Source organism: Geotrypetes seraphini, chromosome 8 (assembly GCF_902459505.1).
Source record: "Geotrypetes seraphini chromosome 8, aGeoSer1.1, whole genome shotgun sequence".
NCBI classification, from domain to species: domain Eukaryota; kingdom Metazoa; phylum Chordata; class Amphibia; order Gymnophiona; family Dermophiidae; genus Geotrypetes; species Geotrypetes seraphini.
In genome coordinates, this window is record NC_047091.1 from 137,441,789 (window position 1) to 137,464,374 (window position 22,586).

A 22,586-nucleotide genomic window follows, 5' to 3' on the forward strand; every position below is an offset into this window, starting at 1 on the left:
AAGTTCTCTTTGACACAATGCAAGTACTGCACAAGGGTGAGCATTAACAGTAAATTTGAGAGACCAAGATTGTACTCCACATACCCTAGCTTAAGCGTTTGGTTCATTCCTTTCATAATATGTACAAAACCTAACCCACTTAGAGAAACTGTCCCCGAGTTACTGGACAGAGTTTTGTTACTGTAGTTACTTTGTTCCAGCTCATGCTTTCTCCCCATCCCCAACTGCCCAGGTTGCAGGAAATCTTAAGGGTGGGCAGTAGCATAGCTGGGGAGGTTGGCGCCCTGCAGTGTCATGCCGTGCGCTCCCCCCTCTACATTGACCCTTCACCTCGCTATGTGTCCCCCCTGTGTACCTCTTGAAATGTTTGCCAGCACAAGCAGCATTTTCCACCTGCTGCTCGCACCAGCCTCGACTCCCTTCTGACATCACGTCTTGGTCCCACGACTAGGAAGTGACATCAGAAGGAAGCCAAGGACATTATGAGCAGCAAGTGGAAGATGCTTTTCAAGCCAGTGAACGGGTGCCCCCATGAATATGATGCCCAGGGTGGTCCGCACCTCCCAGCCCCCACCCCTTACTCGCCCCCGAAGGTGGCGAGCTCTTATAATCTGAGCTCTTATTTCCAGCATTTTACCTACAAAATTGCTTCTGATTACTGCGCTCTACTGTTTAAAAGTAAAATTTAGATCCAAGTACTATATAGACAAACATTTCAACTATCCAAGGAGATATTATTGCAACAAAATAAAAAAACGGATGCTTTTTTTTTTGGCCTCTGGTATTGACCAAACCAACAGATTGCTAGAAATTACTTTACTTGTAATATTTAAAGGATCAATACTTAACTGCCAATGTGAATGACTACACTTAAAATAGTTTAGCAATAAAAGCAACATTTGGTTATTTATGAACTTAGAAGGCTAGTTATCAAGCAGCAGTTAAAATATCACATTTTACTGCAGCTTAGTTTATCAAGGGAGTCATTAACTTGCAGTAACTCAGTACTGCAGGCTGGTAACTCCTGTGGTAAAGGAATAATTCAACTTGAAATCAACCTCTCAAGCTGTGTTTTTCTGCTTTTCAGGTGCATCAGGCTGTTGATGTGAGGGCAATGAACTATTCAATTAGCCATCTCAAAGGCAACAGTGAGCCAAAACTAGTAGCAGAGTCTGGGCTCCCCTTGCTCCCTTCCCCCCATCAGACTCCTCTCCCTCAAGGATAACTCATCTCCCACAAACCCTCTCACCTCCCAATGATGCAGTCAATATCCTCAGTCCAAGCTCCCCTACCACCATCGTAGGCCCCCCTGAGCCTCTCTCTTCAATCCCTATAATAAGACCCTTATGTGGCAGTTTGACCATAGCAGTGGTACTGCAAGACCTCCACTAGGAGTGATGAGACAATATTTGAACCAAGTCCTAGAGGGTATAAGAGACTGGGGATCACTCCTGCCCTGTTATTCCAGACCATTAGGATCAGAGAAGTAGAACCAGGGGAAGTCTTCAGGGGGTTGAGGGAAACTGATCATAGATCCGTGAAGGGCTTTTGGCAGTTGGATGGCTTAGCTTGTGAGTATGGAATGTTTCTTTCAGTGGTGGGGGTACTACGTTGTTTATTTTTACTGCATTTGCCCGTTTAAGAGGGTGTCGGGGAGCATTTGGCCATATATTAGTAATCCAATGTTCTTGGGCAGAAAAAATGAACACCAACTCAAAGCTGATGCTATTTTTCCATGAATAACAACTTGCACAGTTCAATGTGAGCTGCATCATTTGCTTTGCATAATGAAGTGCTTGCATATATTTGCGAGGCTTGCATGTCATTATTATGTATCAACAGTGACTAACACGTTACACCAAAATTACTCACTATTTTGCCATTTGATGCATGTTAAAGAGGCAAGAATCATGCATTATGTCCTTTAACACAGGTTGGTAAAACTCCCCAAATCATACACTATCTTGTTGATGTAGCCAAGCATTGGGAAATTCAAGACAAGCAAATGATACGTGGTGAAAAGTGGGGCAAGAGAGAAAGGAAAATCACAGAGCTGGATTCTTGGTTCAGCAGAGCACGTTTTTTTCTCCAGGATGTGACCAGTGATGTAGCGAAGGAGGTTGGTGCCTGGGGCCCTGGTGTCCTGCATTGCCATACTGTGTGCCCCCACCCCCCATTCTTCCCAACTGCTTCAGCATCCCCCCACTCTTCCCCGACTCCCCCGTCTTCCCCATCTCCCCCGTCTTCCACGTCTCCCCGACTCCGCATAATTTTGAAATGTCCGCCGGCACAAGCAGCATCTTCAACCCGTTGCTCGTGCAGGCATCGACTCTCTTCTGACATCACGTTCTGGTCCCACAACCAGGACGTGATTTCAGAAGGGTGTCAACACCGGCGTAAGCAGCATGTGGAAGATGCTGCTTATGCTGGTGAACATTTAAAGAGGTATGTGGGGGAGGCAGAGAGAAGGAGAAGTGCTGGCGCCCCCCCCCCCCCTTGAAGATGGTGCCCTGAAAGGTCCACACCCCACTGCCCCCCCTTACTACATCACTAGATGGGACCAGACTTGTTTCAGATGATGGTGGTTTTATGAGAAAAGAATATCAGATAGCAGAGGTTTTTTCTGGATAACAGAACATGAGCAGCAAACCATTATTTTTTCATATACACTTCTCTCTCCGAATCCGCGGTTTTAGTATCTGCGGATTCGGTTATTCGCAATTAAAAAAAAAAAAAAAAAAAAAGCTGCATTCTGGACTTTACCTGCCTCCCTCTGGCCATCCAGGACTTTACCTGGTGGTCTAGTGGGCTTTCGGGGTAGGAGCGATCTTCCTACACTCCTGCCCCGTGCAGATCACACATAGGAAATGGCTCCCGTGAGCTCCCGTCGTAGTCTTGAGAGACTATGGGAACTCCCGGCAGTCATTTCCTATGAGTGATCTACACGGAGCAGGAGCGTAGGAAGATCACTCCTGGCCCAAAAGCCCGCTAGACCACCAGGTAAGGTCCGGGATGTCGGTGGGAGGGAGGCGGGGGTGGGTCAAAGCCGGCCAAAAAGTTATTTGCGAATTTTCAACATTCGCGGGCCGGCTCTTCCCCTAACCCCCGCGAATACTGAGGGAGAAGTGTAACAAGTGTTTTTGAATAAGGGAACTTTGAATATAAGCTGATCTATTGTATAGGCAGATGACCAGCTTGATTTGGGTAGACAAAGTGCTGGCAAGGTGACCAAGAATCTTGCTATCACCAAGGTCACAAGACATGTGCAAAAAATGCGTGATTTATTTGGCCACAGAGTTTCAAAAGGGTTTTTACAGAATAGGAGAGGCTGCTGCCTGGTTAACCTCTGCTGATCTGGCCAGCCGCTGGTATTCAGCAGCATTTAACAGGGCAGTGCCACTGAATATCTTGGCTAATGGCCATTATAGAACTAGTTAGGTTAGGAGCAGTCCAGGGGTGGAGCTTGGGCAGAGCTAGCATTTAGCCAGTTAGCAGCAATATTCAATCCTAACTGTATATGCAGAGCTATCTAGGTAATGGGCTGAATACACTTTGCAACAAATTTTAACTTTTTTTCTGGGGCAAGAAGAGAACGAGGTTTACTTTATAGAATTTGACCTCCTGTGTATGAAAATAGCCTCAGTTTTCTCCTATCGCATATAATTTTTTGAGCCAATCGTAAATATTTATAGCATGAGAAGTCACAATGTAACGCATTGCGCCGATTTAACTAAGATGCAAAACCCTGATACAAAATCGACGATTTCATCTCAACTGTGCTGATGAAGCTTGAAAATTGCTGACGATGTGCAATACTTTAGCTTAAAAATCTAATTGGAGGCAAACTGTTTTAATATTTCAGAGATTGTTATAACATTTACTCCAAGCATTAGAAAATATATGTTAATAAGAAAAATGTTCATCTTTGCATTATAATGCTATTTTGCCAAAAATCTGAGGGTTATACCAAAACATTAAGGTCAGTTTTGAATTCAGCGACCCCCAAATCACTATAGAACACCCACTACAATTCATGCCCCAAAACCTCTGTTGCACAGTGATATCAGCCAGTGCGTGGTTTTAACTTTCAAAGTCAGTCGACATACCTGGATATTCAGTACTCTGCAGTCATGCAAGCCCCAGCATTGAATATCTGGGGTTAGTCTAGCCTGTAACTAAGAGCAACTTACAAGTCACTACAGAATGTTATTCCCCCCCCCCCCACACACACACATTTCTAAAACAATTTAGTGTAAAATATTTCTATATTATGTTGCACTTATTGTCGGTTTTAAACTGAATAAAGAATATTTTTTTGTAAAAAAAATGTATATTCTTAAAATAAAACAATGATAGTGCGCAGTAAATAAGAGGCGATTTCACTAAACTGCAGTTAAATTTGAGCATGCATGTCTCTTTCATTTGAAAGGAAGCTCTGGAATGAGAGGGCATAGGCTGAAGTTAAGAGGTGATAGGTTCAGGAGTAATCTAAGGAAATACTTTTTTACAGAAAGGGTGGTAGATGTGTGGAACAGTCTCTCGGAAGAAGTGGTGGAGATAGAGACTGAATTCAATGAAGCGTGAAGAGTGAGGAAGAGATAATGACATGGGGCAAAAATTTGTCCCCGCCCCCATCCCTGTGAGCTAGAGCTCGATCCCCATCCCGTCCCCGTAAAACATCTGATCCTATCCGTACAAACCATCTCCCTTCTGTGTTCCTATTTTCTTCATTTCTAATATCTCCCCTCTGTATCTGTATACTCCCTCCTGTGTTCGGCATTCCCCTTCCGGGTCCATATACCATCTCCATGTATTTCCCCTTTATGTCTCTGTCCCTATGCCCCCATGCACATAATTTCCCCTCTGTTTCTGTTACTTTCCTGTGTCCAGATTTCCCCTCTCTTCCTCTTCCACACCAATGTGTATCTCTCCTCTCCAACCCCATCTGGCTTCTTTCCCTCTTTCTCCCGCCGCTTCCAGCATCTGGTTCACCTGCCTGTCCTCCCCTTTCCTGCTGTGGGTTCAATATTTGTCTCCCTCTTCATCTCCTTGGTCCAGCATCTCTTTCACTTTCACTCCTTACTTCCTACTGTGAGGGAACACACGCAGTCACGGATCGTGCGGCCCAGCAGCCCCCTCACGCCCGATCGCCGCATTCCACCATCTCCCTCCCTTCCCTTCACCTTATGTGCCCAATTTAATTTTTCTTCTCCCAGCAGCACGCTTTCAACCAGTCACGTGCACGGCTGCTTGAGTTGAATCTTCTCCTCGGATGCAACTTCCTGTTTCCAGTTGCATCAGAGGAGAAGATTCAACTCAAGCAGCCACGCGCATGTCTTGTTGAAAGCGTGCTGCTGGGAGAAGAAAAATTAAATTGGGCACATAAGGTGAGGAGAAGGGAGGGAGAAGGCGGGAGGGGGTTGCTGGACCGCGCGATCCGTGATCGCGCACGTTCCCTTACTTCGCTGCAGAGAAAAGACCATTCACCGCTCCACAGGGCGGTAAATAGTCTTGTCCCCGCAGCGACCACTATTTTTTCTCTCCCCGTTTCGGCAGGTTACCCGCGGCTACCTGCAGCTAGCTGCGGGTAACAGCCACCGTGTCACACTCTAATGGTACTGCGGATTGACAGAATGGATGGGCCATTTGGCCTTTATCTGCCATCATGTTTCTATGTTTCAGATATAGTGCAGCACCTTTTAAAGACATTTTTGTTTCATTTGCAGGTTGTGCACCAATGACCCCATTAGTGCATGGTACCTGCAAAAAATTAATATGGGAACACTTCCCGCCTCCTGTTTGGGAAGCACTAAGGCCCAAATTCTGTAAGCAGCGCCTAAAGTTAGGCACCTATTTCGGAGGCACCCAACTAGCTAGGCGCCTATCTAAATCGAATAACAAGCTCAATTAAGCAGCACTGATTGAAACATAGGCGCCTATCAAGAAAGCGCGATTCTGTAAGAAGGCGCCTCTAAAAATTTAGGCGGCCTTCAGAAAAATAGGCGCTATGCATGTTAGGCGTGGGCGTGGCTACGTGTTAGGCGCCTTGTTGCAAAATCGCTGCCCTCGAGCGTGCTTAAGCGCTCAGCTAGGCGCCTAACTTTTAGTTGTGCCTAGAGCTGGCCTATTGCTTGGGCGCCTCAGCGTGATTCATTAAACAGCACCCAATTTTACTTGAATCGCGCTGAACAGTGCCTAATTAGGCGCCCGACTTGCGCTCTTGTGTTAACTCCTGTGTTATCCAGTTAGTGCACGCTAATCATTAAGTGCTAGCCAGATAACACGGGAATGCCCACTCTCTTTCCCCTCCAAAAATATGTATTTTTTAATTTGATAATGTGCAAGTTAGCACATGCAAACAGAAAAAAAATACTGCAAAATGCTGCAACACATTTCTGCAGTAGTCCGTTTTGAGTGTGCTAATCGCACGTTAACGGCCGGATTCTGTAAATGCAGCCACTGATCGTGTATAAATCATGCGATGGCGTCGTATACAGAATCATGCCTCCGGGCATGCTGGGCACCAGAAATGTAGGCCTACATTTCTAGCTCCTATCTATGCCGTGAATCACGCCAACTGAGGCGCTTTCTGGCGCTTAACATCACTTCCAGCATTAGCCATGCCCATAGTGGCATTATGTGCCGGAAAGCGCCTAGGTAGATGTGATTCCGGAGCCTTTTATTTAGACGCTGGTAGGTACTTGAATATTGGGGGTTTTTGCCATTTTTCTTTTTCTCTCTTTTTTTTAATTGTAAAATTATTACAAGTAATATTTTGCCGTTTCTAATTAGGCGCTGGTAGCTGCCCTACCGGTGCCTAAGTTAACTGACAAACGCCATTAGAAATGGAAAAAAAAGCCCCCCGATGTTCAAGTACCTTCCAGCGCCTAAGTCTTGCCACCGGTTATAGAATTTTCTTTTAGATGCAATAGTCTGATAAGGCAATTGTTTGGTTTTGTTTCTTATATTTTGTTTGATTGATTGTATGTTGTAGGGGTCCTTTTATCAAGCTGCGGTAGGGGTGAACGTGCGTTAAACCGCCTGCTGCGCTAGCCGCTAACGCCTGCATTGAGCAGGCGTTAGTTTTTTAGCCGGCCGCAGGGATTAGCGCATGATGAAATGTCCGACGCGCTAACTCCACTCTCGCGGCTTGATAAAAGGACCCCTTAGTTTTACTTTGTATGTTATTTTGTATTAAACAGGATGCTAATAAATTAAAATAAGGAACAAGTTTTGTGCACACCCATTTTCCTGGTATTTATAGTGGAAGTGTCGTCAATGAGACCGTCTCCTTCCTCCCAACTCTTTTTGTTTTTGCTTCAAGTTTAATTAATATTTGATATACTGTTCATCAATATACATGCCTGCCTCCGGAGCTAGTACATATCGTATGAACATCCCTGCAGAGGAAACACCACGTATCTATATTAGACAGGCAAGAAAGATACACAATAATCCGCAGTACCTTAGGCATCCAGACGTGTTCTTGAAGACAGTAGTCCATTCTGCGTCCCGAGGTTTAGAGTCTTCATTTGGTTCACTCTCCCAGCCCGAGTGAGGAATAATCACCTCATTGGTCAGTGTCTGAAGACCGTGATTAATTATCACCATCTTTAAGGGCTCATAGGAGGACAAGTTCCAAAGAGTGCCTTAAAGAAAACAATCTGGTGGTTAGGGAGAATACCTAATATGAAAGGCAGCATCAGGAACTCCATGCCCTTGAACTCTGAGAGAGAGTTCTCCGCTTTGGGATGGGACAATGGCTCTTATAAGCAACTTTCTCTTAAAACAGAAGCCACAGCATGAACTGCATTGGGGGGTGTCAGGTCAAAATCGCGCCGGGACAAAGGCGCGCGCAGACAATTGAGCGCAGGGCGGAGGCGCGCGCCGTAGAAAATTACTGTTTTTAGGGCTCCAACGGGGAGTGGGTGGGGGGTAGAGATCATGCCGTGTTGTGGGGGCATTGTGGGGGGTTTGGGGGGTTGTAACCCCCCACATTTTACTGAAAACTTCACTTTTTTCCCTGTTTTTAGGGAAAAAGTTAAGTTTACAGTAAAATGTGGAGGGTTACAACCCCCCAAACCCCCCACAATGCCGGCGCGATCTCTATTAAGTAAACTGGGGGGGCTCCCCAACAAAACCCCCCGTCGGAGCCCCTAAAAACTGTAATTTTCTTTGGCGCACGCCTCCGTCTTGCGCTCAGTTGTCGGCGCACGCCTTTGTCTTTCGGGGGGTTGTCTATGAACCGCATTGGGGAGCCTACTTACTAAAACATAGTAAGGTTTTTAACCTGATGTGCATTAATTGCAAAATTTAAATGTTAGCAGTAAAGCCTCTGCTGCAACAATTTTCATCTAGTGGCAATGTGTGGTTGCCACATAAGGAGGGGCAGCTGTGACATTAATATGTGTTGCCATGGCAGACACAGAGGTGTAGGTAAAACATCCACGGTAACATTTTACCTTACATGTGTCATTCTTCCCACCCCTTTCTCTGCATTGAGACAGACCTGGCAAATCTCCTGTATTCAGCGGGAGATGCACTCCCACTGGGGAGCGAACTCCTGCTCAGCAAGCCTCTCTGTCCATCACCAGCAAGAGATGTGTTACGCAGATGCCATCGCCTGCTGCCGCCAGACTAGTGTTGTGATAACAACAGGAAAATCTCACAGCTCTTAATGCAAGCGGCAGCAGACGATGACATTTTATTAAGGCATCTTCTGTTGCCAGAGGGGGAGATGGCTTGTTGGTGCCACAGCTGTGAAGTTGAGATGTTGTAGGGGGTGGATCCAGAAGTTGGAGTGAATGGGGCTAGGGGCATGGCTAAACGGAGTGAGCAAGGGCTGGAGGCATGTCTAAAAATCTCCTCCTCAAAATAATCAGGCCCCCCCTTGCCAGCTCTACTGAAATAAAATTATAGGTTAGGAGACTGACACAGGATTAAATATGTTAACCACTTAATGCATTTTAAAATTCACAATACACATCTAGAAGAGTTTAGTAAATAGGTCCCTAGGCCAGGGAGTATTGTCAGAACAAAAAAATGCAGAAGGGCCTAATTCAAGGAGCAAGATTTTATGTCCTGGATTTCTGAAAACCCTATCCTGATGCATTTTGGTTACTGCAGCATGGACTTCAAATGGTAGAAGCTGGCACTACAAATACCAGAATGAACTGTTATGTAAGTTCAAAAAAACAGGACTGGCTCAAAATCTTCCCCTTAAAACTGGCAATTCTAGCATAGGAGAGAAAAAAATGGAAGACAGAAAATAAACATTACATAGGAGTTCTCATATAATCTGCACAATTTTATTATACTGTAATAGCAAAAAGTCAGTTTGGTCCTACATGGGAGGTAGGTGAGAGCTTTTTATTGGACTAACTTAATAGCTCAGGTTCTTCCTATATGGGAGAAATGGAATGTCTCTATATAGATGCTACAAATGCACTCACTAGGAATGGGGGGCATTTTTTTCCTGAGCAATCAACGTCACTTTTACAGTTTAGCGTCCCCTGAGGAAGGCGTCGTTTTGGACGACAAAACTGGGATCCTTGTTGGGACTTGTATTTTTTGAATAAAGACAGTTTTCCTTGGCTGATTGGACTCCTCCCTTTCCTCTCCTGCTGTACTGAGGATGATTCTCGGCACAGGCCAGCATAAAACTAACTGTTTACCACAGTAAATGACTTTTAGAATCATTTTTAACAAGTTCCAAAAACTTAAGTGGAAATTTTATGGTCAGAACCAGAAGAAAGAGTCCAAAAACTTTCCTTGAGTAATTCAATAGAGCCATAGCAGCAAATATGCATCCTATGGTCCCATCAGAAAAAATGGAACGGAGAATAACTGAATGGCTGGGGGAGGGAGCCACAGTCCATGCACTGACTAGAACTAGCACTCAAAGCAAAGAAAGACTCATATTTACAAAAGCTTCTGGGAGAAATCAACAGTTCAGCACAAAGTGCAGTGATATCACCCAGCTCTGTGATTAAAGTGAACTTGTGTTTGGAGAACTGATGAGAGTGTATTTTTGGAAGAAAGGCAGAACAAAAGCTTTTAGAAAGATAGATAAGTTTTCTCATAAAGGAAAGGAGAAACATAAACTGAAAGATAAAATCTAAGACCAAGGAGAGTGATCTTTTAAGGTAAGGATCACAATCTGGAGGAAATTATCACTGAAAATTATTTGTAGGCTCAGTTTCAAGTTTCTGTGCAGGGAGGGAGTGCTGCGTAGGGCTCCTTTCACTAAGCTGCGTTAGGGCATTAACGCGTGGAATAGCGCGCGCTGAAATTCCGCAAGCGCTAGACCTTAACACCAGCATTGAGCTGGCATTAGTTCTAGCCGCATACCGTGGGGTAATATCCTGCGTGCGCTAAAAACGCTAGCGCACCTTAGCAAAAGGAGCCCTTAGTGTTACTATATGGCTCCAGAAAAAAGAAGATGGACTGAGGCATCTGGGTTTTATTTCTATTGAAAGCAACGGAAGTAAAGCCCAAATGTCTCTGTCCTCCTTACTTCCATTGCTTTCAGTGGAAAGTAAAACCCGGATGTCTCAATCCATCTTCCTTTTTCTGGAGCCATATGGTAACTCTACTGAGCAGTTCTGCCCATGAAGAGATATGTCACCCGGGGTTAATCAGATGAAAATGGGGAAATAAACACTTTCACAGTTTGAAAAATCAGCTGTCTTGAAACACATGGCATTGTCTTCCAAGCTATGGAGCTAAACACAACCTTTGAAAACTTGATTGCATTCCCACAGCTGTTTAGTGCTACAAACCAACACTATTCACCCCTGAAGGAGCAGGTCAACCTAGTCAACTCTTGAGTCAGCTAAACTGAAGCCAATTTAGAGAGGCTTTCAACAGAGTATGCTGAAAAGCACCAAACACATTCCTGGAAATAACCACTGATTAGGCAAAGCACAGAACACTGCACAAATATCTTTCTCCGGGCTGAGCTCAAGGCAAATGGATTACCCTGTGCAAGACAGCATTAAAATATAAGCTGACACGGTTTTCCTTGCAATGTGGAGGACTGCTGGTTAGAGAACCAGGCTTGATTGACATCCAGGGGTGCAAAGCACAAATTTCACTGCTATTCCTTGTAATCTTGGGAAAGTCACTTAGTTCTCCATTGACTTAGGTGCAAAAATTATAGTGTAAGCCCTCCAGGAACAGGAAAATTCCTGGAGCACTTGAATATAAGTTATTTTGAGCTCCCATTGAAAAAAGTGTGGGCAAAATCTCAGTAAATAAAAAAAAAGTGCTTTCACTGCTACCCACCATTAAAGCGGGAGCCACTATAAATGGGACTATGATGCCTATCCTTAAAAGTAACATCACATATTTTAAAAGTACACTTACCATATGACATGGGTAATTTTAGCAAAATTTTCCTTGAACACAGGAATCATAACACTCATTCTTAGAGACCTTTCCAGTAAATTCCCAGGAATATTTAAAGGTTGAGAGTTTACATTTTAAAAAAAGTTCTTATTGTTATTACAGCAAGGCTCCTATGCATATAGGTACTTCCAGAGAGCCCCAATTTCTTCTCCATATCTACCAACAAGGTACTTTGTTACATTTTAAGAAACAGTGAAAGGCTCAGCTGTTTGTTACTTCATTTTTGTGATCTATTAGTAGGTATTTGAAGAATAGAATCTGTTTAATCATGTTTGCTATTGTAATCTTGCAATTTATTAGGTGACATTTGAAGAGAAGAAATGGTTTAATTGTGTAGACTTTATGACATGGTTTGTTTTTTCTTATGTACGTTTTATTTGATGCAAAACCATCTCGTTTTTTTCATAAACGGTCTAACAACGTTTTAAATAAATAAATAACAATTTTTAACTAGGTTATAGCCATTTTTTCTGCACACGAACTGTTTGTGACTGTGTTTTAATCACACTGAGGTTTGTTTGGCTCTTGGTTTGAAGGGTGGGCAGTGTTTTTGCTTGTCTCCTAAGCTCTCCTGTCGTTGCAGCTGTTTTGATGTGCAGAATTATTGCACTGTTCCTTGAAGACCAAATTGGACATCAGTGCAGCTCTAAATCTATTAAATAAGACAAGCACAGCTAACAATTCATAGCAAGGTGATCGGTCATAACCACTCCCGTGATTCAGTACCAGGACATTTGCTGATGCTTAAAAGCACTTTACATGTAAAATATCACGTGTATTCATCACCATGAATAATATATGGATGCAGAGCCCACAAATTTGGTTATAATTAATGGAAATCTATTAATACAGACGAGCCATGTGAATTATGCACTATCATAGGATTCAATTTTTCTATCCCGTCCCCCTATTCCCCTCCTACATTTAAAAAAAATAAATCAGTATATAGTGATGAACATAGCAGTTAATCAGATTCCTTCCACAGGTTAAATGGAAAGAATGTTCTCTTCTAAAATGATCTTATGAATTAATAAATGGTACTACAGTACATGTATGGCATAGAAGAAGTGATAATGTTGCTACTTGTGACTTTATGGGGTTAATTTAATAACAGGATACTTATGTGAGAAGTCCAAAAGGGAACACATCATACACCTATTTTATCACGACTTGCTATACTACCCACTAGCAAACCATCTGAGAGGTTTCTATAAAATGAAACCAAACTGAAAGAACATAAGAACATAAGAAGTTGCCTCTGCTGGGTCAGACCAGAGGTCCATCACGCCCAGCAGTCCGCATCCGCGGTGGCCCATCAGGTCCATGATCTGTCAAGTGGTCCCTGACTCACCCTATAACCTATCACTACCTCTATCCGTACCCCTCAATCCCCGTATCCTTCAGGAATTTATCCAGACCTTCTTTGAATCCCTGTAGTGTCTTCTGCCCTATCACAACCTCCGGGAGTGCGTTCCACATGTCCACCACTCTCTGGGTGAAGAAGAACTTCCTGGCATTGGTTCTAAACCTGTCCCCTCTCAGTTTCTTCGAGTGCCCCCTAGTGCTTGTTGTTCCCCACAGCCTGAAGAATCTGTCCCTGTCTGCCTTTCAGGATCTTAAAAGTTTCTATCATGTCTCCTCTAAGTCTCTGCTTTTCCAATTTATAATATCAAAAACAGTCAACTAGCAAAGGAAAAAAATGTGCTACAGGAATTCAGTGGGTTTCTCCCCCCCCCCCCCCACCTTCCCCAAAGCAAAAAACTAAGGGAGGAACTGAAAAAAAATTATGATGAGAAAGCATCTTGAAATAAATTGCCCTTAAGTCAGTTTTAAATTTTGGCAAGGGGTGTTTCAATCTTAAACTAGAAGGAAGTGTGCTCCATAATGTATGTCATAAAATAGTGATCAAATGGTATCCTGGAAGAAGTGTAGGTAATGGACAGATGCAATAACAATAGCTGATCAGCTGAATAGTGTACTTTGGGGCTCATTTTCAAAAAGAAAAACATCCCAAAAGTGGCAAATGATGGTTTTCTCGCCAAACCCTTCCAATTTGTTATTGTCAAAACCCATTTTCTAGACAGATTTCTATGGTGGGTGTCTGCAATGCATCTAAATCTCAAAGGGGGAGGGGGCATATTGGAGGCATGGTTTGGGTGGGACTAAAGCGGGCTTATGTTTTTCTGCAATAATCGAACATTTTAGAAAACATCCAGGGCACAATTTGGGTATTTGAGGCTAGACCTGTTTTAACAACAAATAAATGACAAAAAGGTACCAAAAGTGATCAGATGACCAATGAGGAGATAAAGGCATAACCTCCCCACACTCCCATAGTGGTCACTGACCCCTTTCCCTCCCACCCCCCAAAGATGTGAATGAAACAGTATATACCTGCTGATATGGTGTGGCCAGTCCTAGTAAAACATCGAGAAGGTTCCTAGAATAACCCAGTGGATGGTATAGTCAACCATAGAGACAGGGACTCAGGCCCATATTCTATTCTAACTACTACACTCATCCAAATCTCACTGTACCTACATATAGGTGACACCTATAGACATAAAGGGCTATTGGTGTGGTGTATAGTTAGGTCCAGTAGGTTTTGGATGGGTTTTGAAGGGCTCATCATACACTATAAGGGGCTTATGGTGAAATGTATACTGGGCCTTTTTTATGTGAAGTTCACGGCAGTGCCTCCTAGGGCACCCACTACTTTGCTGGGATGTCTACTAAAAATGTACTTAATTTCAATTGTCAATTTATTGATACACTTGTTGTAAGATGTAAAAATGAATAAAGAAAAAAAAAATGCTGGCCCTTCCTACATCCCAATGGCTTGTTTTGTGCATTTTTCTTTTGGACGTGTTTTGTTTTTAAATGGTTCAAAAAGATAGATGCACTGAGGACAAGCACATCTAAGAAATGGCAATTTTTGAAACAAAAAGATAGACATTTTTCTGTTTCAAAAATGGTCATGTTCGCTACTGGATTTCTGTGCAAGTTTCTGCAAAATGTCCAAACTCGGATTTGGATGTCATATCGAATATGCACCTCCATATCTGTGTTGTTTAGGTAACCAATGTTCTTCTCGTAATAGAGGGGTGACATGGTCAAATTTTTTGAACCTGTAAACAGTTTTACAGTCATATTTTTAAAGACAACACAGGCGCCTATGTGCCTTTACAAAACGGGCTCCAAAAAACTAGCCCCAATACTGCACAGATGTGTCCAGTATCCATGTACCTGCATATATTAGAAAATTGCACATGTGATGATGTTATATCTAATGGGAAACTGCTTGACTTTTCACAACTGCAACAATCATTCAGTATTTCAAAATCTCAAAATTATAGGCGGTCGCAGTTGAAGCAGGCCATTCAGAGTGGGTTCCCTGATTGGCAGAATTTCAAAAATCATTATAGCTTGCAGGTCCTATGCTTCCAGACAGATTTGCTAGGGCATCAGGCCACCCAGTGGTATAAATTAATTTCTGAATTCATGAATAAAAAAACAAAAAATAGTCTTAGGGACATTTGGAGCATCGAGATAAAGCAATATTTTTCTGCATCTCGATGGCCACGAATTTGGACTTGGAGGATGAGATGTACAGCATCAGCATCTATGAGACAAACTTGTTTTTTTTCTGTTACATAGATCTTTTTGGACCCCTGTTAGGTTACATAAGTTAGACAGTTCTAAATCTAATAGATGCTGGCACTGTCATCTATACAGTATATCCTGTAGTCAGTGGTAAGATACTGTTAAATGATCTCTCATGGTTTAGTGACCGACAGAATTTGCCAACCTTCCTGCTCACAGGCCCGCCACTCCAAAAATGGCAGGCCTTCCCCTTCCCAGTGCATCCTGGGATGCATGGAGCGGAGCCTAAGGCCATGACTGGCTCAGATGCCTGGAGGGGCTTTAGACGTATGAGCCAATCAGGGCCTTAGGTCTCTCCCTGTGCATCCCAGGATGCACCAGGAAAGGAAAGGCCCGCCATTTTGGAGTGGTGGGCCTGTGAGCCTGAGAAGCTGGGCACCCTTCCTACTGTCTACTTCTTGAACAGGTACGAGGATGGTTCGGGGAGTATGGGGGGGCATCTGGTGGCAGGTTTTTAGGGAGTGAGGAAGGGAAGGGGAGAGGTTGGTTTGGGGGAGTCCTGGCAGGGGGAGTTTGTGGCAGCAGGAGGGAGTGGGCATCCCTCCTGTCAATTTTTATTCAAGAATGAGAGACGAGAGGGGGGGTCTGTGCAGGAGGGGGTTTGGTTTAGCATGGGAGAGGGGTTTCACGGTAGCAGGAGGGAGTGGGCATTCCTCCTGCCTCTAGTTTGGTTCCAGAGGTCGTTGAGGGGGGGAGGGGGACCCATCATCGGGGGGACGGGACAGCTCACTTTTTTTTTTTAATGGGGCAGATATTGTTTATGTGTAACACACGCACAACATTTGTGCCATTAAAAATAAAAGAACAAAGCCCCAACAGATAAGTGGCAGGAGGCTGCTCTGGGGCTTCCCCTGCACTCAGCTGTTTGGGCTTCCCCTAACCAGCTCTGCGCATGTGTCAAAGTCGCTTCACAATGACCGATTGGAGGGGATTATGGCAAACCTCCACTCAAATCATTTGCATGCAAACTTGGAACATCAATCGCTGTTACAGTCGACCAAAAGATCGACCCACAGCAACTCGCACGGTCTTAGTGGCCATGTTTTGTGCATCTAGCCCATGGTAACCCTATCTATAATTGGAGTTAAGTGGTGCTAATTGGTATCAATTTGCAGTTGTATTTGCAACCACCCTTAGGGCTAGATTCACTAAGCAAACCGATTGTGTACCGATCGGTTTGCGACCCCTTTGCGACCAGATTTCCCTCCGGCCCGATTCACTAATCTCTCCTGCGATTCGCTTCCAATCTGTGCATGCAAATGATAGGAAATGCATGCAAAGTAGACAGGGACGCGATTCGCCAAAGAAATTTTTGAAACTGACTGGGCTGGCCGATCAACCCAAGAAGTGACTGCTGGGGACAGCTGCAAACGTCTTTCCGACTCTCCAGCTCCATTGAAGCCCTGCTCTCTGCTGCCCCGAATCTCTCCTGCCTGCCGCCCCAATGCTCTTCCCCGGATCTCTCCTGCCTACTCTGCCCCGAATCTCTCCTGCCCTTCCCCACACTGCGAGCCTGTGGTTTTAACCTGTGGGTTTAAATCGGGTTAAAACTACGGGCTCGCTGGGCTAAAAAGTAAAAAAAAAAAAAAAAGTTGCAGCTCGGACGGATAACGCATGCACGTAAATTCAAGGGTGCATCTTTACAGGGGGCATTGATATGGGAAGGGCACATTTAGGTGCCCAAATTTACAGCAGCCTTTGAGCTGGTATAAGTGGGGCACCTAAATGGGTGTTCTGCTCTACAATGGAAATCCCGCATGTACTTTTTGCTTTTTGTGTACTTGCTCAGCACCTAAATGTGGGTGCCCTATACAAAATCTTCCTCCAAAGTGTCCGTGGCCTGGTTTTGCAGACTCTTCACCATTTACAATTCCGATGATTCAAACCTTATGACTAGCCATCAGTACTGCAAATACATCTATAAACCTTGCAGCTGATTTTCAGGGGTTTTCTCTAGGAAAACTGATCAAGTACAGAAGTGAATGTCTTCATGCATTTTTGCAGGCAGCTGATCAGACAGGATGCTCAAGGGAAGGCCTCTTTCTAACACATGATATGGAAGCCTGCATTGACTTTTAGCCTTGGTAAGAAGAACATCTACTTGGATTCATAGCTCTAAAAATGGTCTTCCATAAAGCACTTATAAAAATGACAGAGAACAGATCTTAAAATTCAGGAAGTGAAATGGCTAATGTATCTTTTATTAGAGAAGCCACTTGAATGGAATTTAAATTGATTTACTGAAGACAGAGAACTCACTTATTCTCTCTTTACATGTTGAGTTGAGTAGGAATAATAGAGGAGAACAAGGCACAAAAGCTAACTGTGTGTTACTGATTTATTGATACAAGCTTAATTGTATGTTATTGGTTTATTTATTCATAGTGGGTAATTTTTAGAAAGCATTTTCTGCATGTAGAAATCAGCTAGTCTAAAATTGCACAGGGGTATACTTGCAGTCCAATTATGTATGCCAGATGAAACCCACATGCTTTTACATGATCTGTGCATAAACAACCCAACAGGCAGAGGCTAGACCAGGGGTCCGCAACCCTTTTAGAGCAAAGAGCCATTTTGTCCTAAATGTTTGACCCAAGATTTACAAAGGGTAGAGATGCAGTTTTTGTTGTTGGGTTTTTTTTAATTTATTTTGAAATTTCAAATAATGTTTACAAAGAAACATAACAGGATATGGAAACATAACAAATCATTTTACATAATTATTATCATTACTAAATCAGAAATTCCATCTAGCCCTCATTAAAGGAGAGGTGCACCATTTTATTACAGAAATCTTTTCCAAAGGAAAACTAAAGGAAGAAAACATCTTCCTTCTATATAAGCATCTTTTTCAAATCAGGCTCCTCAATTTGAAAATAGCTATCTCAACCAATAAAATATATAATCCCCCATTACTTTTGATCAAGAAATTGTATTAACCGAGCCGGATCCCAAAAAATATAATCTATACTTTGAAAAGTCACCAAACACTTGCAAGGAAACTTCAGAAAAAATGTGGCACCCAGTTCCACAACTCGAGATTTCAAGGCTAAAAAGCCCTTCCTTCTGAGCTGGGTTGATCTTGCCACATCAGGGAATATCTGAACCTTTGCTCCACAAAATAAAGCATTTTTATTTTTAAAATAAAGTTTCACCGTCAATGCCTTATCGCTCTCACTCAAAAAAGTTACAAGTAAGGTAGCTCATCTGTATTACATCTTGAGGGTCTTCCAAAAAGTCTGTCAGATCTATATCAATAGATTCTAACTGATCTGTTCCTTGCTGCCTTAATACTCTTTGTTTAACTGGTATATAATAGAGAGTAGAAATAGGCACTGTCTCAGAATTCTGCATACCCAAAATCTCACCAAGATACTTCCGAAAAAGGATCTCAGGTAAGATTAAATGAGTTTTAGAAAAATTTATTATTCTTAGGTTTTTTTGACCTAGCAGCATTCTCCTAGAGATGCGATTTTTAATGTGATCTGGGTATATGAATTTAACACAAAAGCTTGCTTACAGAAAATAAAGAAAAACAATTTAATGAGACTTTGACACTGTATTTCTGCACAGAGATGTTTCATGTCCTTTTCTCGCTCTCTCTCATCATGTACCATCTCTTCTTCCCCTCCACCCCTATATCCATATCTCCTTCTCTCCCCATGCACCATATCTTCTTCCCTTCCACCCTTATGTCCATCTCTCTCCTCTCTCTTCTATATCTCCTTCTCTCTTCATGCACCATCTCACCTTTCCCTCCACCCTTATGTCCATCTCTCTCCTCTCTCTTCTATATCTCCTTCTCTCTTCATGCACCCTCACCTTTCCCTCCACCCTTATGTCCATCTCTCTCCTCTCTCTTCTATATCTCCTTCTCTCTTCATGCACCATCTCACCTTTCCCTCCATCCTTATGTCCATTTCTCTCTCTGTCTCACCACTCTCATCTCGCCTGCAACCTATTTCCTCCCATACCCAATCCCACTCACAAATATTATTCTCTTTCTTGTTTCAATGGGTGAGCAGAGATTCCTACAGTTGCCTGCCGCTAACCCTCTCCTCTGTCACTTTCCATCTGGGCAGAAACAGGAAGTTCTGACAGAGGGAGGGAAGTGGCAAAGGAGAGGATTCTGGGTTAGCGACAGGCAGCTGTAGGAATCGCTGCCGCTAACCTGTTGAAGCAAGAGAAGAGCCCCGGCCACTCGGTGAAAGAGCCACCAGTGGTGCATGAGTCACAGGTTGCTGCCCCTGAGCTGATTGGAACTGTGATGGAAACCACAATTGCTACAGTCCAACCTATTTTTCTTGACAGACTTCTGTTGCCTTATGCTCCATCAAGAACACTTAGATCGGCAGAACAAAATCTTTTAACAATTCCATCTTTGAAAATCATAAATACAAGAAGAGCGGAGATTTTTTCTATAACAGCCCCACAAATTTGGAATCGTCTTCTGTCTTTTTTAAGAGAAGAAAAACAGATAAATTTAAAATTATTCTTAAAACTTTTCTATTTAATGATGCTTTTCAGAATTAGGTTCTGAAATGGCTGAAATCCTAAATTGATTTTATCCATTAACAGTGATAGATAGATAGATAGACTCTCCAAAATACCAGAAACTAGCCTTATAAGACTAAAACCCTTCCCTCCTTTAATGTGCTTACTTTGAATGATTCTTTGCTTTAAAAAATTGTAGTTCTCTCCCTTTTTCCTTGTGTTTCTTGTAAGTTAGTATTAACATAAGTACTGTATTGTCTATGTCTTCTTTGTATGTATCATTTATTTTAATGTAAATCGCTTAGAAATTATATAAGCATTTTATCAATTTTTTAATAAAACTTAGAAAATCAAAAGAGAACAGATGTGTCTTAAGACCTGTTCTTAGGTAAGATGACTTAGAATGAAGGGAAAGAAGCAGAGCATTCCAGTAAAAAGGAGCAGGGAAAAATAGAAAGCGCAGTGTCTTTTTTTTTTTATTTAGTTATTTTAGCCCATCCTCCCAAAGGAGCTCAGAATGGATTACAAATAGGTAGTCGAGCACTTCCTCTATCTGTCCTGTGGGCTCACAATATAACGTACCTGGAGCCATAGGCAGCAGAACGCTTTTTTGTTGGGGGGAGGGGCCAAAAGCTCTGCCCTAGACCCCACTCCAGAACACCCAAGCTCCACCTCAGACTTTGCTCAAGCTCTGCCCCAAACCCCGCCCCCATAATAATAGTACTAATTGTAAATGCCATTTCTTCCATTCATTTTTAATATACACACAATAATATAATCTTATTAACAACACATAATGGTAACCACAAAATTAAACTACACAAAGTATACTCTTTTTCCCCTCCTCACCCCTGCACAGCAGTTCTTCCTTTCTCCTCCACCCCCATGTGCAATGTCTCCCTCTCTCTTACTGGCTTCCATCTCTTTCTCTCATTCCCACCCTTGCTGCAGAGGGAGTGGGGAAAGGGAAAGAGAGAAAGAAAGAGAGAGGGAGGGATCCAGGGTGCATCTCTCCAACTCCTTCTACAACCATATCCAACATTTCTCCCTTTCCTATCCCCCAGATTGTGTGCAACATCTTTCACCCCTGCCCACCAGCCCCATGCCCAACATTTCTCCTTCTATCATCCCTCTCCAGCACCATGCCACATCTCTTTCTTCATTCCCTCCACCGCCATGTCTAACATTCCTCCCTCTTGCATCCCTTTGCATTTGTCCCACTGTTCCCTCTCTCCCACCACATCCATCATTTCTCCCTCTCAGCTCTCTCTACCTCACTCCTCTCCCACCACCATGTCCAACAATTCTCCTTTCTTTCTTTCTCCATGTACACCATCTCTTTCCCTCTCACTCTCTCTTTCCCTCCTTTCCATTCTCAACAATTCTTCCTTTCTATTCCCTCCTCCACCTCAGCATCTCTTTCTCTTCCTCCCTCCATCCTTCCATTCTATATCCCAAGTTCATGCCCCCTCCGTTCTGTCTCCCAATGCGGTCCCTCTCTCCTTTCTGTGTCCCAAGTTCATGCTCCCTCTGTGCTGTCTCCCAATGCGGTCCCTCTCTCCTTTCTGTGTCCCAAGTTCATGCTCCCTCCCTTCCTTCCAGCCTTTGTTCCAAGTTTGTGCTCCCAGTTCGTGCCCCTCCCAAGGGTATGTACCTGTGTTCTGGCCAGCTCTAAGACATCCAAGTAGGCCTCCTCCTCCATTCCAGCTACACTTCTTTCTTTAAAAAGCCACAGGCAACAGCAGCAGAGTATGTCCAGAGGTCCTGGTGTGCTGGTTGCGCGGCCTACTACCAAAAGGTGCATGGCCACGCAGCTTAGAGGGAACATTGCTTTATTTCTTTTCACTTTTTATTTAATCAACTTTATATCTCCTTCTCTCATCCCCTAGCTTTCATATATCTCATCTTCTTATTCCCTTTTATCTGCTTCCCATTACCCGTTTCTACCCTCGTATACTCATTATTCTGCTCACTCATCTCCTTGACAACTCTCCCACTTGGATCCACCATTTCTAGCATCTCCCCTCCTTATGGCTTACTCCACCCCTATTTCCTTCCTCTCTTTCTTTCTCTTTCCCTTAAGTACAACATCTCTCCTTTCTGCCCTTCCACTCCCGCCTCCCAGGTCTGGCATATTTCCTCCCTCTCCCCTTCCACCCCCCAGTCCATTTCCACTTTGCCTTTCCCTGTCCTTCTCTCCTCTCTCTCCTCTGCTCTCCTGAGTCATCCATCTCTCTCTCCCTCCCCCTTCTGCCCCCATCCCTGAATCTCTTTCCCTTTCCCCGTATTGTCCTCTCCACCAAATCTATCTCTCCCTCTCTCCCTTTCACTTCCTTCTACCATTTCTCCATGACCCCCTCAGCCTTCCCTCATGTCCATCTCTCCCTTTCTTGCTCCCTCTGTCTTCCTCCAAATCCAAATCCATATCTAACTCTTCCCCTTATGTTCTTACCACCCTCTGCCGGCAACTGTTATAAGAAATGTAGGGATAGACGTGCAAGGAGGTGGGGGAGGAGTAGATGTCGGGGAAGGGAAATGGCTGAGAAAGCTGACCAGCAGGTATGCTGGCTGGCAGTAAGATGCCGCTCCCTTGAGAGTGCTTAGGCAACCACCTCAGTTGGTGTTTCTCTGTCTAAAGGATCCCTGTTAGCCCTATTGCTACCAGCAATTTTTGGGGAGGCGCTTTTGGCCTCCCCCGTTCTAACACCTATGCCTGGGGCAGTGGAGGATTAAGTGACTTGCCTAGGGTCACAGGAAGCAGCACAGAGTTTGAACCCACAATCTCAGGGTGCTGAAGCTATAGCTCTAACCACAACGCTACACTCTCCTTCCAATCGTTCACAGACAACTGGAGACAGTGATTCCTCTGTCCTATTAATCTCTTTCTCCTCAACAACGCATTTCCGGTCCTATTAACTCTCCTCTTCCCCCCTCTTAAATTCAATCAATTTGTACCTCACTTAATCGATTGTAAACTTCATTGAACTTAACGGTATTGCGGTATATAAGCTGTTATTATT

General features: G+C 43.6%; 1 protein-coding gene across 7 annotated transcripts in view; it reads right to left on the reverse strand.

The window, feature by feature from the left end:
* The window catches only part of ARVCF (ARVCF delta catenin family member), a 394,108-nt gene that overhangs the window by 147,039 nt on the left and 224,483 nt on the right, over positions 1-22,586 (reverse strand). For all 7 annotated transcript variants that reach the window (XM_033955207.1, XM_033955205.1, XM_033955206.1 and 4 more), the window contains exon 5: positions 7,466-7,649. In XM_033955207.1, the coding sequence (XP_033811098.1) occupies positions 7,466-7,649 (184 nt within the window). The remainder of the gene's footprint in view (positions 1-7,465; positions 7,650-22,586) is intronic.